The sequence below is a fragment of the Geotrypetes seraphini genome, chromosome 3 (genome assembly GCF_902459505.1).
Source record: "Geotrypetes seraphini chromosome 3, aGeoSer1.1, whole genome shotgun sequence".
NCBI classification, from domain to species: domain Eukaryota; kingdom Metazoa; phylum Chordata; class Amphibia; order Gymnophiona; family Dermophiidae; genus Geotrypetes; species Geotrypetes seraphini.
Window position 1 is genome coordinate 4,510,263 of NC_047086.1, and position 15,878 is coordinate 4,526,140.

At 44.2% G+C, this 15,878-nt stretch overlaps 1 protein-coding gene across 4 annotated transcripts in view; it reads left to right on the top strand.

Moving 5' to 3' along the window:
* The window catches only part of REV3L (REV3 like, DNA directed polymerase zeta catalytic subunit), a 696,072-nt gene that overhangs the window by 586,165 nt on the left and 94,029 nt on the right, over nt 1–15,878 (top strand). For all 4 annotated transcript variants that reach the window (XM_033939819.1, XM_033939820.1, XM_033939822.1 and 1 more), the window contains 2 exons: nt 6,871–6,979; nt 10,603–10,809. In XM_033939819.1, the coding sequence (XP_033795710.1) occupies nt 6,871–6,979; nt 10,603–10,809 (316 nt within the window). The remainder of the gene's footprint in view (nt 1–6,870; nt 6,980–10,602; nt 10,810–15,878) is intronic.

Sequence of the window (15,878 nt, forward strand, 5' to 3'; positions counted from 1 at the left end):
AGCAACAGTCTGTAATCTTGTGGTATGGGGCTCTTCAGAAATCTATTAAGGAAAGGAAGAACCAGAAGCCATAGTTCTATGGTTGGACATTCCAGAAACATGTGCACTAGCATACTGGTGGCTTTCTTACATTTAGAGCATATTGCATCCTGCCACAAGCCTATAATTTGCCCCCATCTCTGGATATATAAGCCCAATGCAAAATTTTAAATTGCATTTCTCTGAGATCTGTCGAGCTGACCAGTGTGTAAAGGTTAGTGAATAGGTCCAGAAATTGTGGTCTGGTATATTCAATGTCTATAATCTCGGTACCATAAAGTTAGTACTCTAACATAGTAGATGACGGCAGATAAAGACCCGAATGGTCCATCCAGTCTGCCCAACCTGATTCAATTTAAATTTTTTAATTTTTTCTTCTTAGCTATTTCTTGGGTTCCAACTGCCGAAATCTCTGTTTAGACTTACTCCAGCCCATCTACACCCTCCCAGCCATTGAAGCCCTCCCCAGCCCATCCTCCACCAAACGGCCATATACAGACATAAACTGTGCAAGTCTGCCCAGTACTGGCCTTAGTTCAATATTTAATCTTATTTTCTGATTCTAGACCCTTTGTGTTCATCCCACGCTTCTTTGAACTCAGTCACAGTTTTACTCTCCACCACCTCTCTCGGGAGCGCATTCCAGGCATCCACCACCCTCTCCGTAAAGTAGAATTTCCTAACATTGCCTTTGAATCTACCACCCCTCAACCTCAAATTATGTCCTCTGGTTTTACCATTTTCTTTTCTCTGGAAAAGATTTTGTTCTACGTTAATACCCTTCAAGTATTTGAACGTCTGAATCATTTCTCCCCTGTCTCTCCTTTCCTCTAGGTTATACATATTCAGGGCTTCCAGTCTCTCCTCATACGTCTTCTGGCGCAAGCCTCCTATCATTTTTGTCGCCCTCCTCTGGACCGCCTCAAGTCTTCTTACGTCCTTCGCCAGATACGGTCTCCAAAATTGAACACAATACTCCAAGTGGGGCCTCACCAATGACCTGTACAGGGGCATCAACACCTTCTTCCTTCTACTGACTACGCCTCTCTTTATACAGCCCAGCATCCTTCTGGCAGCAGCCACTGCCTTGTCACACTGTTTTTTCAACTTTAGATCTTCGAACACTATCACCCCAAGGTCCCTCTCCCCGTCCGTGCATATCAGCTTCTCTCCTCCCAGCATATACAGTTCCTTCCTATTATTAATCCCCAAATGCATTACTCTGCATTTCTTTGCATTGAATTTTAGTTGCCAGGCATTAGACAATGGCAGATGAAGTTCAACATTGAAAAATGTAAAGTATTACATGTGGGGAGCAGAAACTCGAGGTACAACTATACAATGGGAGGGATGTTATTGAATAAGAGTACCCAGGAAAGGGACTTGGGGGTAATGGTGGACATGACAATGAAGCCGTCGGCACAGTGTGCAGCGGCCGCTAAGAGAGCGAATAGAATGCTTGGTATAATCAAAAAGGGTATTACAGCCAGAACGAAAGAAGTTATCATGCCGTTGTATCGGGCGATGGTGCGCCCGCATTTGGAGTACTGCGTCCAGTATTGGTCGCCGTATCTTAAGAAGGATATGGCGTTAGTCGAGAGGGTTCAAAGGAGAGCAACACGTCTGATAATAGGTATGGAAAACCTGTCATATTCTGAGAGATTGGAGAAGCTGGGTCTCTTTTCCCTGGAGAAGAGGAGACTTAGAGGGGATATGATAGAGACTTACAAGATCATGAAGGGCATAGAGAGAGTAGAGAGGGACAGATTCTTCGAACTTTCGAAAAATAAGAGAACAAGAGGGCATTCGGAAAAGTTGAAAGGGGACAGATTCAAAACAAATGCTAGGAAGTTCTTCTTTACCCAACGTGTGGTGGACACCTGGAATGCGCTTCCGGAGGACGTTATAAGGCAGAGTACGGTACTGGGGTTCAAGAAAGGATTGGACAAATTCCTACTGGAAATGGGGATAGAGGGGTATAGATAGAAGATTACTGCACAGGTCCTGGACCTGTTGGGCCGCCGCATGAGCGGACTGCTGGGCACGATGGAGCTCGGGTCTGACCCAGCAGAGGCATTTCTTATGTTCTTATGTTAGACCATTCCTCTAACTTTTGCAGATCCTTTTTCATCTTTTCCACTCCCTCTTCGGTGTCTACTCTGTTACAAATCTTGGTATCATCTGCAAAAAGGCACACTTTTCCTTCTATCCCTTTAGCAATGTCACTCACAAACATATTGAACAGGATTGGCCCCAGCACTGATCCCTGAGGGACTCCACTACTCACCTTTCCTTCCTTCGAGCGACTTCCATTAACCACCACCCTCTGGCGTCTGTCCGACAGCCAGTTTCTGACCCAGTTCACCACTTTGGGTCCTAACTTCAGCCCTTCAAGTGTGTTCAACAGCCTCCTATGAGGAACTGTATCAAAGGCTTTGCTGAAATCCAAGTAAACTACATCTAGCATATGTCCTCGATCCAGCTCTCTGGTCACCCAATCAAAAAATTCAATCAGGTTCATTTGGCACGATTTACCTTTTGTAAAGCCATGTTGCCTCGGATCCTGTAACCCATTAGATTCAAGGAAGTACACTATCCTTTCTATCTATGGGTTGCATATTACTTACATTTTTAAGGAGCTGGTACCAGGTAGACAAGGTATTCATCTTGTGGGGGCCTATAAAAACTGATCATACAAACTACCAAAGAGTTACAACCCACCCCACCTCTTGTGCAAGAAGAAGTAGTAATGTCTAGGTTGCAGGTAGTGCCCATTGAGAGTTGGAAAAATGGGAAAGGCCCCCCTCCCCATTGTTAAGATATGCCTCAATCTGTCACAACCCCATTTCACCCACAATTGGAATCAGGAATGCCTCATTCCTGGAGGAAACTCTACATTGCCCACCAGTAGTAGAAGCAAAGAGGCCTCAGGTGATCGTTGTTGTCTCATGTACTACCAATGTTATTCTGAGAGGTGCTAAGAAATGGACTTTAGAACGTGCCCCTGGTACTGCCGACAGAAGCATATGCAATAAAGTAAAAAAAGAATGGGGAGCACACCAGGTGGTTATCCACCCCTCTGGTGAAAATTTATAATGGTCTGTGACATTCTCATGTACAAAACACATCAAGGAGGTCACATTATATAGTCAAATATCTGGAAGATTTATCCCACCCATCGATCTGTACAGGGTAAGCTTGGAAAAACTGATCAGAGCTAGCCCATTTTGCCAAATGAACGAAGTAAGGATAGATCTGAAGGCTCTTTCATCTCTACTTGTTATCCAAAGGGGTCTGTAGGGGGTATAAAATCTTAGTTATGAGTACCATTTTAATCAGGGCTATCCCACCCCACATAGAGAGTGTCAGATCCCTCCATTTAACACATAATTTACAAATGCTATCTATATGGTTTAAAACATTGTATTGATACATGACTTTAGGATTCACACTCAAGCAGACCCCCCAAATATCTCATGGGCTTTGTAACTGGTGGTATAGGTAGATTATCATGCCATCGCTCATGACACGTGGATGCCAAGGGCAATATTTCAGATTTAGGACAATTGACCTGTAGTCCAGTTACTTTCCCAAACTCCTGTACCAGTGTTAAAGCTCTAGCTAAGTATAAGTGAGACTGATCTAGATATAAAAGTATGTCATCAGCAAAGAGGTTGATTTTGCTTTCCCGCTCTCCAGTTTGTATGCATGTAATGGTGGGATCCGCCCTGAGCTTGATAGCAAGCAGTTCGATAGCCAGGAGAAAAAGAAGAGGGGACAAAGGACACCCTTGTCTTGTCCCTCTTTCTAGATGAAAAGGTTGGGTAGACTGCAGAGGGTTGGAGTAAAAGGTCAATATTCTGACTGGCGGGGAGTCACGAGCGGTGTGCCACAGGGATCGGTGCTAGGGCCTTTACTCTTTAACATATTCATCAATGACCTGGAAAAGGAGACAAAATGTGAGGTTATAAAATTTGCAGACGATACCAAACTGTGCGGCAGAGTTAGGACCAGGGAGGAGTGTGAGGACATGCAAAGGGACCTGGACAAGCTGGAAGACTGGGCAAACAAATGGCAAATGCGCTTCAACGTGGACAAATGCAAGGTCATGGATATAGGGAAAAAGAACCCATTGTTCAACTACAAATTGGGGGGGGTATTGTTGGGAGACAGCAGACTCGAGAGAGACTTGGGTGTGCTGGTAGATGCATCACTGAAGCCATCTGCACAGTGCGCAGCAGCCTCTAAAAAAGCCAACAGGATGCTGGGAATCATAAAGAAGGGCATAGTATCCAGATCACGGGAAGTCATCATGCCATTGTATCGAGCGATGGTGCGTCCACATCTAGAATACTGCGTTCAATATTGGTCGCCGCACCTCAAGAAGGACATGGCGGTACTTGAGAGAGTCCAAAGGAGAGCAACGAAAATGGTAAGAGGGCTGGAACACTGCCCATACTACGAGAGGTTGGATAGGCTGGGGCTCTTCTCTCTGGAGAAAAGGAGGCTCAGGGGAGATATGATAGAGACCTTCAAGATCATGAGGGGCATAGAGAGGGTAGATAGGGACAGATTCTTCAGACTGAAGGGGGCAACAAGTACGAGGGGGCATTCGGAGAAACTGAAGGGAGACAGGTTCAAAACAAATGCAAGGAAGTTTTTTTTCACACAAAGGGTCGTGGACACGTGGAATGTGCTACCGGAAGAAGTGATCAGGCAGAGTACGGTACAAGGATTCAAAAAGGGATTGGATGGATTCCTGAGGGATAAAGGGATCGTGGGATACTGAGGGAGGAGCTGGGATGTAACACAAGTATAGGAAGTTACCCAGGTAATGAGTACAAACCAACCAGGTCGTGCATGTGCAAGACCGGAGGGCTAGGACTTCGATAGGAAGGCAGGACTTAAATGGGAAACCAAGGTGGCAAGGGAGCCCCTTCTGATGATTCAGATAGGTCTTGACCTGTTTGGGCCGCCGCGGGAGCGGACTGCTGGGCAGGATGGACCTGTGGTCTGACCCGGCAGAGGCACTGCTTATGTTCTTATGTTCTTATTGACAAGTAGGCGAGCTTGCGGTTGTAAATACGAACCCACTCCTGGATTTTCCCTTCCAACCAATAGGCACCCATGATCCAAAAAAAGGTATTGCCACAATATATTATCGAACACCTTTTCCATATCCAGGCCTAATATGGTGGCTGTGTTCTCCCCTCCTCATCTGGAATACAATGCTATCAAGGCTTTAGTCAAATTCATGGATGCGTATCTCTCAGGGACAAAGATCTTCATGTATTAGGAGAGGTAAAAAAGCATTCAATCTTTTAGCTAGTAGGGCTGCTAATAATTTTGCGTCCTGGTTAAGAAGTGATATTGGGCGGCATGAGCCCACCTGTGAAGGGGTCCTTACCAGGTTTGGGAAGCAACAATATGTGTGCCATGTTCTGTTGGTCCAGACCTTTATTTACTGTGTTTAAGGATGGGGAAATAATATCTGACATAATCTTATAATATTCGGGCCCATAACCATAGGCCCCGGAGACTTAGTAAGTTTCAACAATTTAATGCCAGTTTCTACTTCCCGTTGAGTAATAGGGACATTTAATAGATTAAGTTGCTCTGGAGATAGTTTAGAGACCAGAACGTCTTTGAAAAATGCATCTCTGTCCGCCTCTGCAAAGGGTTTTTGGGCATATAGGCCTTTGTAGTAATACACAAATTGTTGTTGGATATGGGTCTCTGTAGTGTAGGTCTGACCTTGTGTATCTTTGATAGACAGTATCACCTGGCACTTTCGATTGGGTCAAATTAGCCTAGCCAGCAAGCTACCCGCTTTCCCTTCCCATGGGTAGAACCTATAACGCCAATAGTATAGGTCCCATTCTGCTTTTTGGATCAGGATGGTGTCAGGTGCTTTTTATCCATCTCAGACAGACTACCATGGTGTTACCTGCGAACCTGGTGTAGCTCTCTTGAAAGTGCTGACCCTATTTTCTGTGCATAATATTTTGAACACTTTTCTTTAATCAGGAGTTTATAGTTCTTTAAGTCTCCAATTTACCTTGTCCTCCTCCCTATTTGATTTTAACCAGATCCTTTCCAGTTTTCTTAATTCCTGTTTAAAAACTAATAGATCAGTATCAAACCATTCATTCGAGGATCTCTGTCTCTTTTTATACGTTTTTAATGGAGCTATTTGATCTAATACTTTCTTACTGAACTTTTTCCATATTGTTGGAAAATTTAAGTCCTCATCACCTTTAGGATTTAGCTCGTAATGAGACCAGAAAGAACTCTGTTTGGTTTATACTTCCTCTATTGATAATTAATTTTACTTTTCTATTTTTATTATCCAATTTTGAAAGCGGCTGGTTTTCCTGCCAGCAAAGTTCAAAATTGTATAAGTAATGATCTGACTAGATGCACCTTGAATAAAGTGAATTTTCGACCAAGTCACTTCTTTCGTCGAAAAGGTGACCAAATCTAGTTGGTGACCCTTTTGATGCGTTTTTACTGGTAAGGGTATAAAAAATCCCAACGCAGCTAGTATAGAGAAGATATCAACTACTTCTGAATTGATCTGTTTTTGTATTGGCAGAAGTTAAAATTTAAGAGCCCTTGAGCAATAAATACTGAAAGCAAAAATAATTTTCTTCAAAAAAATCCAGAATTGTCTGCTAATGGCTCCCTTCTGCCTTGAAACCCTGCACTGCAGGGGCTGGATGGGTGGAATTTATACCTCTGAATTTCTAGACTGGATGCTGGACTTGTAGCTATCTATACAGATAAATGTTGTGTTACACGTTTTATATACATGTTTTCTCTCTCTCTCAGGCCTGAAGCATTCTCCTTTGGCTGTACATCTCTGCGAGTCCCTCCAGACCTCTTATATCAGATCCGACATGACATCACTGTATCACCCAATGGAATGGCTTTCGTTAAGGTACTGATTTTTAAATTGTAGGAATTCTACCTGTATGTACTAACTATATCTGATTAGCAGTTTAAGTGTGAACAGAGAAGTTCTAAAAGAAGACATTCTCTGGATAAGGGACCATTACTTTTGTCCTGTGATTTAATGATAGGAGATAAAAGATAAATTTGTAGGTATATTGATAGACAGTTTTAATTTTTTTTTTTTTTAAAGCAAACTTCATTAACTAATGTATAACACTTTTTCCCTTAGTTTTAAACTAAAACTTTATGCCAGAGATATAAACTTAACTATAACTGACTGTATCATTAAAAAGGATCGTACATAAGAATAACTACCCATGGGGATTGGCAAATGCCAGATAAATGTAGCTTCTGTTTGCTTGAGAGCTACTATTAAAAATAGGCCTAACTACTGTAATACTATACCCCATACCATATTCTGGTCTGAGTCATTCTCTCTTCCTCTCTCGATCATCCCCCCACATACCCACTTGTAGGTCCAGCATCTGTTCCTCCCTTCCCACCCTCCATTCTGTTCTGAGTCACTTTCTTTCCCTCCCCTTTTCTCTCCCACCCCACTCCACTCCACTTATGGGTCCAGCATCCATCCATCTCCCCTCCCCTGCCCTTTATGCTTCAGGTCCAGTATCCATGTCCCTTCCTCCTCACCCCACACGCTTTTGGTCCACTCCTTCCCCAGGTCTGGCCTCTGATGGACTCCCCTCACTCTGTAGAGCTGTTATCTCTTACCTGTGGCTCTCCCAAAGCAGCAGCAGCCGATCAGCAGAGAAGGCAAGCAAGGCAGTCTAATCTAGGTCCGGTTCTTTTAGCCAAGATCATGGGCAAGCAAGCCCAGTGCAGCACCAAGAGAAAGCACACAGAAACAGGCTGCTTGCGGACACTTTTGGCAGAGCCTTTCCTCTGCTACGTTGGAATTGATGTGGCAGAGGAAAGGTCTTGCTGGGGCTGGCCACAAGCAGTCTTTTTAAAGTGCTTCTGCTGACCAGCAGCTGCTTTGGGGGCTGGAGGGAGAGAATGAGGATTGTCGGGGCAGGATCGGCTGCCACTATGCTTCAGGGGCTGGAGTAAGGGGGTGCTGGGTCAGGTCGGCTGCCATTGCTTTGGGGGGGGAGAGGGAGGTTGTTGGGCCACTGCTGCTTTGGGGGCTGGAGGGAGGGGAGTTGTCTAATAAAGATCGACTGCCATTGCTTCTAGCTGAAGGGAGGGGTGCTGTCATTGGCCAGGGTCCACGCTATCCTTACAGTGGCCCTCCACCAGGTGGCAGAAAAAAGAAACTAGGCATGCTCTGCTAAGAAGGCTGAAGCCCTAGAAGGCATGCAGATCTAAACCACTGAGCACTCCTCTTTAGACAACCCAGACACATTAAAGACATAAAGGTATGCACACCCCAAAGAATTGTGTTTTAAAAAATGAAAAAGGTGTATTATACAAGTCTTTGTATTTAAAGCAATTGCACAAAATAAAGTATTCTGAGAAAACCATGAACACAAACAGCAATGATAATAGATGGCAGTGATTCACTCTGCACAAGAGAGAGACTGTTCAGTATCTGCCAGGTTCCAAGATGGCCACTGAGGTGCTGACAGTTTGTTGCATGCCCGGTTTCCAGCTTGTAGTATTTTCCGGTTTTTTCTCCAACAATAAAACAAAGCAAAAACAAACAATAATTACTTCAGTGCCATGTGCTATCTTATTGCATAAGACTTTTGTTAATGTTCTTATTAAGTCAGGTAAGTATAATAACCTTTGCAGCTACATAGTAGATGATGGCAGATAAAGACCCGAATGGTCCATCCAGTCTGCCCAATCTAATTCAATTTAAATTTTTTTTAAATTTTTTCTTCTTAGCTATTTCTGGGCAAGAATCCAAAGCTTTACCCGGTACTGTGCTTGGGTTCCAACTGCCGAAATCTCTGTTAAGACTTACTCCAGCCCATCTATACCCTCCCAGCCATTGAAGCCCTCCCCAGCCCATCCTCCACCAAACGGCCATACACAGACACAAACCGTTCAAGTCTGCCCAGTACTGGCCTTAGTTCAATATTTAATCTTATTTTTTGATTCTAGACTCTTTGTGTTCATCCCACGCTTCTTTGAACTCAGTCACCGTTTTACTCTCCACCACCTCTCTCGGGAGCGCATTCCAGGCATTCACCACCCTCTCCGTAAAGTAGAATTTCCTAACATTGTTCTTGAATCTACCACCCCTCAACCTCAAATTATGTCCTCTGGTTTTACCATTTTCCTTTCTCTGAAAAAGATTTTGTTCTACGTTAATACCCTTCAAGTATTTGAACGTCTGAATTATATCTCCCCTGTCTCTCCTTTCCTCTAGGGTATACATATTCAGGGCTTCCAGTCTCTCCTCATACGTCTTCTGGCGCAAGCCTCCTATCATTTTAGTCGCCCTCCTCTGGACCGCTTCAAGTCTTCTTACATCTTTCGCCAGATACGGTCTCCAAAACTGAACACAATACTCCAAGTGGGGCCTCACCAATGACCTGTACAGGGGCATCAACACCTTCTTCCTTCTACTGACTACGCCTCTCTTTATACAGCCCAGCATCCTTCTGGCCACTGCCAGCCACTGCCTTGTCACACTGTTTTTTCACCTTTAGATCTTCGGACACTATCACCCCAAGGTCCCTCTCCCCGTCCGTGCATATCAGCTTCTCTCCTCTTCCCCTGCTAGCACCGCCTTCTCTGCTCCTCTCTCTGCTTCTTCCTGCTAGCACACTCTCCGCTCACTGTTCTGCCATGTGCTCAGGACTAGGCACAGCTCCTACAGTCTCCCTTCGGCTGGCCTCCCTGGGTCTTATGGAGGCATATTTGCACATTCCCATTTTTCCAGCTCACCGCAAATTCCTATGGTTTCATGTGCTAGATCAGCATTATCAGTTTTTGGCTCTGCCCTTTGGCCTGGCAACGACACCCTGGACATTCACCAAGGTAAGGCTAGATTCAAATAGGAGATTGGCTGCCACATGAGCGAACTGTTGGGCACGATGGACCAGTGGTCTGACCCAGCAGCGGCAATTCTTAGGTCACCCACATGTGAGAATATCTGGATAGCACCTGTTAGGGTAAGTAACTGTGCTTTCTGCAGAATCTGTTTCCCTCGAACACTCTTAGGTTTTCCCTCGTCCAGAGTCCCACATGTGAGAATATTATGCCTGCTTGTCCTCACAGAAAGCAAAGATACTTATGCAGTAGGTGTTCGAGGATAGCAGGCATATATTCTCACAAGCTGCCCACCTCCCCTAGTTAGCTTCTTAGCTTTGTTACTGACACACACCTGGTATGGGCACGGCCTAAAGATTTAAAGTGACAGTACACTTGGTATTGTCAGTACCAGTATCCGTGAATGACATCACCATTATGTAAGAATATATGCCTGCTGCCCTTGGAGAACACTTTCAGGTAAGTGTTTTTGCTCATTCCTACAGCATATTTAATGCTTTGGAAAAAGAAATGAGCAAAAAGTAATATAGTCAGTAAGTAGAAATTTATTATTTGTCTTTGAAGTGGATTGACAGAAATTTTGGTCACCTGGTTCTATTAAAGAAATATGTGAGACACTGGTTATTCTTAATTTGTCGCCCCTTGTAGGCCTCTGTAAGAAAAGGTATACTTCCACGGATGCTAGAGGAGATCTTACACACCAGGATAATGGTGAAACAATCTATGAAGGCATGCAAACATGACAAAGCTCTCACAAGGATGCTTGAGGCTCGTCAGCTGGGTCTTAAATTGATAGCCAATGTTACATATGGATACACTGCTGCTAATTTCTCTGGAAGAATGCCATGTGTTGAGGTAAGGGAACAGGCTTCAAGAAATGCTTACACTCTGATTTCTCTGCCAATGGGGGGCATGGCTAGTGGCTAAACGGATTCTTTCACAGTGCTCTTTTGGTAGTAAAATGTTCTTTAGGATATTCTAGTTATTAATTGCAGGCTGAAATATTTTAATAGTCTTTTCTCCTCCCTAAACTTGCTATATTTCTTTTCCTCTTAACTTTTTCTTCTCCCCATGCCATGTTATGAGTATTTTAAAGTTTGTTTTTCGTGCAGAAAAGGTAGTTTATAAAATCACATAGCCATTATACATGTCTGAAAATATGCATGCCAAAATATCACACAGAGGCATAGTTTGTGCAAAGTAGAGAATGGAGGTGATGTATGCATGTGTTTTATAAAATCTGCAGGTACCTACAGGCACACATTTACATTGTCTTTGCGTTTGATTGTGCATGGTATGAGGACCAGTGCTGCCCGATTCAGGAAAAAAAATTTCAATTCGATTCAGCCTATTGAATCCATTTTTTGATTCAATTTTCCTGCCCAATTGGGTGGTTTTTTTCCAAACATCCTGGTGGGTTTATTTTATAGCCGCTTCACCCCCTTTGTGCTCTCCTACCCACACTGGTCCTGTGGTGTAAACAAAATAAACAAACAAAAAAGACTTTTCCTTTCTCTGTTAAATCCTAACTCACGTTCGTGTAAACTAACACCAGCTCTGGCAGGATACACATTTCAAATCTGACATATTGTAATCACAAAACAGAAAATAAAATTATTTTTCCTACCTTTTGTTGTCTGGTCACTTTTCAAAACATGTTGGTCTGGTTGTCTTCTGATCTGGCTCTCCTTCTTTCTTCTTGCTAACCATCCATCTTCCATCTCTGTCCTCCCCTTCTGTTTCCCTTTCCTCCCCTGGAGGTCTGGCATCTTTCCTTTTGTTCATCTCCATCCCCCCGCAGCTGCAGCAATGGACCCCACCATCCACAGATCCACTATCTCTCCTTTTTTAAACTACCCTTTCATCCAGCATATTCTCTTTTGTGTCCCTGTCCCTATTCTCCTCTCCAGTACTACCCCCCTTGTGTTCCTGTTCCTATGCTCCCTCCATGCCCAGAGGAGACTGAGAGGGGACATGATTGATACATTCAAGAGTTTGAAGGGAATTGACTTAGTAGAGAAAGAGAGATTGTTCACCCTCTCCAAGGTGAAGAGAACGAGAGGCCACTCGCTAAAGTTAGAAGGGAAAAGACTCCATACAAATATAAGGAAGTTCTTCTTCACCCAGAGAGTGGTAGAAATCTGGAATGCTCTTCCGGAGGCTGTTATAGGGGAAAGCACCCTTCAGGGATTCAAGAAAAGGTTGGATAAGTTCCTACTGGAACAGCTAGATTCAAATAGGGCACTGGTCTTTGATCTAAGGGCCACTACGTGAGCAGACTGGAGGCATGATGTTCACTGGTCTGATCCAGCAGCAGTAAATCTTATGTTCTTACTTATTTAAGGGCCCTTATACTGAGGCTTAGTACATGTTAAATTCTAAGAAGCCCATCCTCTTTAATAAAACCCTAAGCGCGCAAGCACACTTAGGAGGCCATGATCCCTGCCACCGTGATGGGTGCTTCCGTGGCCGCATTCCATTTGTGGCACGTGGGGAAGCTTGTGGCGAATGCTCCGGCTTGGGGCGCGTGCAGTGGATTAAGCAGCGGTTTTTCTCAGCAACGGCAAGAGTTTGTCATGCGGTTGCTGCGAGGTGTCCCAATATGGTAAGAAGTGGAGGGGGAGAGGGAAAGGGGGCTGCTTTGGGGGGAAGAGTATGCTGGGGGCAGACAGCTGGACAGGTATTGATGGACAGGGGGAGCAGGGAAGAGGTGCTGCTGGACAGGGGGAGGTAAAAGGAAGGTAGAAGGGCTACTGCTGGACAGCCGAGGAAAGAGAGAGAAAGAAAGAAAGACAGACACACACATCTTTTCTAGCACCCGTTAATGTAACGGGCTTAAAGACTAGTAGGTATATAATGGGCTTCTTAGCACTAGCACATTCCAAAGTCCATTAGTGCATGTTAAGTCTCTATATTTGGGTCTGCCTAGACAAATCAGGCACTGATAATTTTTTTAGCTCAAGAGCCTTTCATTAGTGCAGTGTTTCAGTAACAATCCTGCATTGCAAGGGGAACTTTAGATAAAAAGAAAAATCTTTGTAGAGGAAAGAAATGTCATTCATTCCCAAAACTTGTTTAATTCCGGCTACTTAGCATGTAGCAGTTAATGCTGCCCAATTCAGGGACAGATTTTTTAATTAGAATCGATTTGGCCTATTGAATTGGTTTTTTGATTTGGTTCACTTTTCCTTCCCAATAGGGCTTTTTTTTCAAACATCCTGGCAGGTTTATTTTGTAGCCTTTTCACCCACCCCAGCCTTCTTTGATCTCTCCAGCCTCATGCCAACGCTGTAGTGTAAACAAAAAAGATTTTTCCTCTCTTTTAGGTCCTAGCTCACACTTGCTGTCGTAACACTAGCTCTGGCAGGATACATATTTCAAATCTGACATATTGTAAGCATAAAATAGAAAATAATTTTTTTTTTCTACCTTTTGTCTGGTTATTTTATTATTCAAATCATGTTGGTCCCAGGCTCTAGTTTCTATTTGTCTTCTATTGACTCGCTCGCCAGGGTCTCCTGTCCATTTGACATTTTCTTCTTTCTTCTGTACTCACCATCCTTCTTCCATCTCCATATCTTCTCTTCCACTGTCCTGTGCCCTGGGTCTCTATTCCCAACCATTCAGCTTCTCTCTCTTCCTCTCCTTCATTATCATGTGCACCATTTCTGTCTCCCCATGCACCATCTCTCCCTGCCCTCTAACCTATGTCCCAACATTTCTCCCTCTCTCTTCTCTATGCATGTCTCCCTCCGCTCCACCATATGCAGGATATCTCCGTCTCACCCCTTTCTACCTCTGTTGCATCTCTCTATTCCTCTCCTCCATCCCATCTCCATCAAATCTTCCTCTCTCTCCCCCCCCCCCCCCCCCCGGCCTTCCTATCCCCCTATATAGCAGCTTTCCATCCCTCCTATTCCCTAATGCAGCACCTCTTGACTGACCTCCACCACCCCCCTTTGGGCCTCCTAAAGTAGCAGCAGCGGTGGCAGTGACCAGCTTGGCAGAAGCAGCATTGTGAACAGGCTTTTTGCGGGCTGCCCGCCAGGGCTTCCTTCTGCCACGTCATCAGTGATGTAACAGAGGGATGGCCCCGGCAAGGCAGGCCAGGAGAAGCCTGTTTACTGATTTTTTTTTTTTTAGAAAGTGAATCGATTTGAATCGGCGAATTGGGCAGCACTAGTAGCAGTGTGCATTGGTTTGAAACAATATGCCATAAACCTGGTACCATATCTTTTTATAGTCTGAGCATGTGAATAGTGGGATGGAGAATAGGCAGTCTTTCTGTTGGATATGTGGAGGGGCATAATCAAAAGGGACGTCTAAGTCCGTTTACTCTGTTTACGCAAGTCCGTTTACGCAAGTCCGTTTACGCAAGTCCGTTTACGCAAGTCGTTCAAAGTTAAAAAGAGCCTAAGACACATTTTCGAAAGAGACGTCCAACTTTTTTTTACTTTCGAAAATTATCTAATTATACGTTCTACCGATCAGATCGTCCAAGCCGTTAAATCGTCCATCTTTATACCACATTTCCGTCCAAGTCCAAAACGCCTAGAAGAAGTCCTGTTGGACGTGGAAGGGGTCTGCAAAGTGATGGACTGAACACCCAGACATGGCACCTAAATAGTGGGGTACCTTACAGGGCACTGCTGTGAACTTCACAAAAAGGGTGCCATGTCATCATCTCACTACAGCTCCCTTATGGGTCATGGTGAGCCCCCCAAACCACCTCCAGAATCCCCTAGACCCACTTATCTACCACCCCAATAGCCCTTATGGCTGCAGAAGCCACTTATATGCCAGTACAAAAGGGTTTTGGGGGTGGATAGGGCAGTGCACATGTTTCAATATCAATGCAGTGATTACAGGGGCTTATGGGCATGGGTCCTCCTCTCTATGAGTCCCTAACCCACCCCCAAGATGACTTCAGCTGCCTCTGTGCTGGACGACTAAGCTTTCCTATGCCAGGCGGCCAGGCGATGATTGGCTGGAGGCTGAATTTTAAAGGTGTGATTAAAATTTTTATGGGGGTGGGGGAGTGTCATCGATCACTGGGGTAGTGTGTGTGGGTCTGTTTTATGTGTTTTCAGTGCTTATCTGGTGACTTTAGGTGGGATTTTGTGACTTAGACCATGTTTTACAAGGTCTAAGTCACAACATCCAAGTTCCGTCTAGGCTCTGTTGTAAAACTTTCGGTTATACATGCTGTACGACTAAGTCTAACCCGGCCCACGTCCCTCCCAACTCCCGCTCTTGACACGCCTCCCGAAATGCCCCGTTTAGCTTTGGTCATTCAGCGGCACTATGAAGGCCTAGGTCGTTTAGAAATGCGTCCAAAACTCGGTTTTATTATCGGCACTTGGACGTTTTTGAGAAATGTTCGTCCAAGTGCCGACTTAGGCCGATTTTTGGATGTTTTTCTCTTTCGATTATGAGCCCCATATTCTTTATCTTTGATATGCAAAATAATGAAATATCCTACTCGGGGGGGGGGGTTAAATCATAGCAAAGTTTCTGCCAATGGTTGTTAATGAACATTATTGTTAAAGACGTCGTCTTATATTGCTTCATCTACATTTAAAATAAAATTATTCACTAAAGTACTGCTGCATTTTCTATGCCCTCCTCCCCTTCTTTCTCCTCTTTTTTCTTCATGCTCTTCTGTTTTTGCTTTGTTTTGTCAGTTCTTGGACCTCATCTTCTGTTGCTGTCTTCCTTAATTCTCTCTCTTGATCTTTCCCTAACAACTTTCTTGCCTCACCACCCCCTTCTTTTTTTTGCTCTTTGATACCCTTCTTTGAAGCTTTCCCAAGCCTTATTTCCCATAACTTTTCTATTGTTTTCCTATCTTGTTTCCCACAATCTATCCCTTTACCTAATTTCCATCAATTATTTGTGTATTTAAAATATTTATTAACCACTTC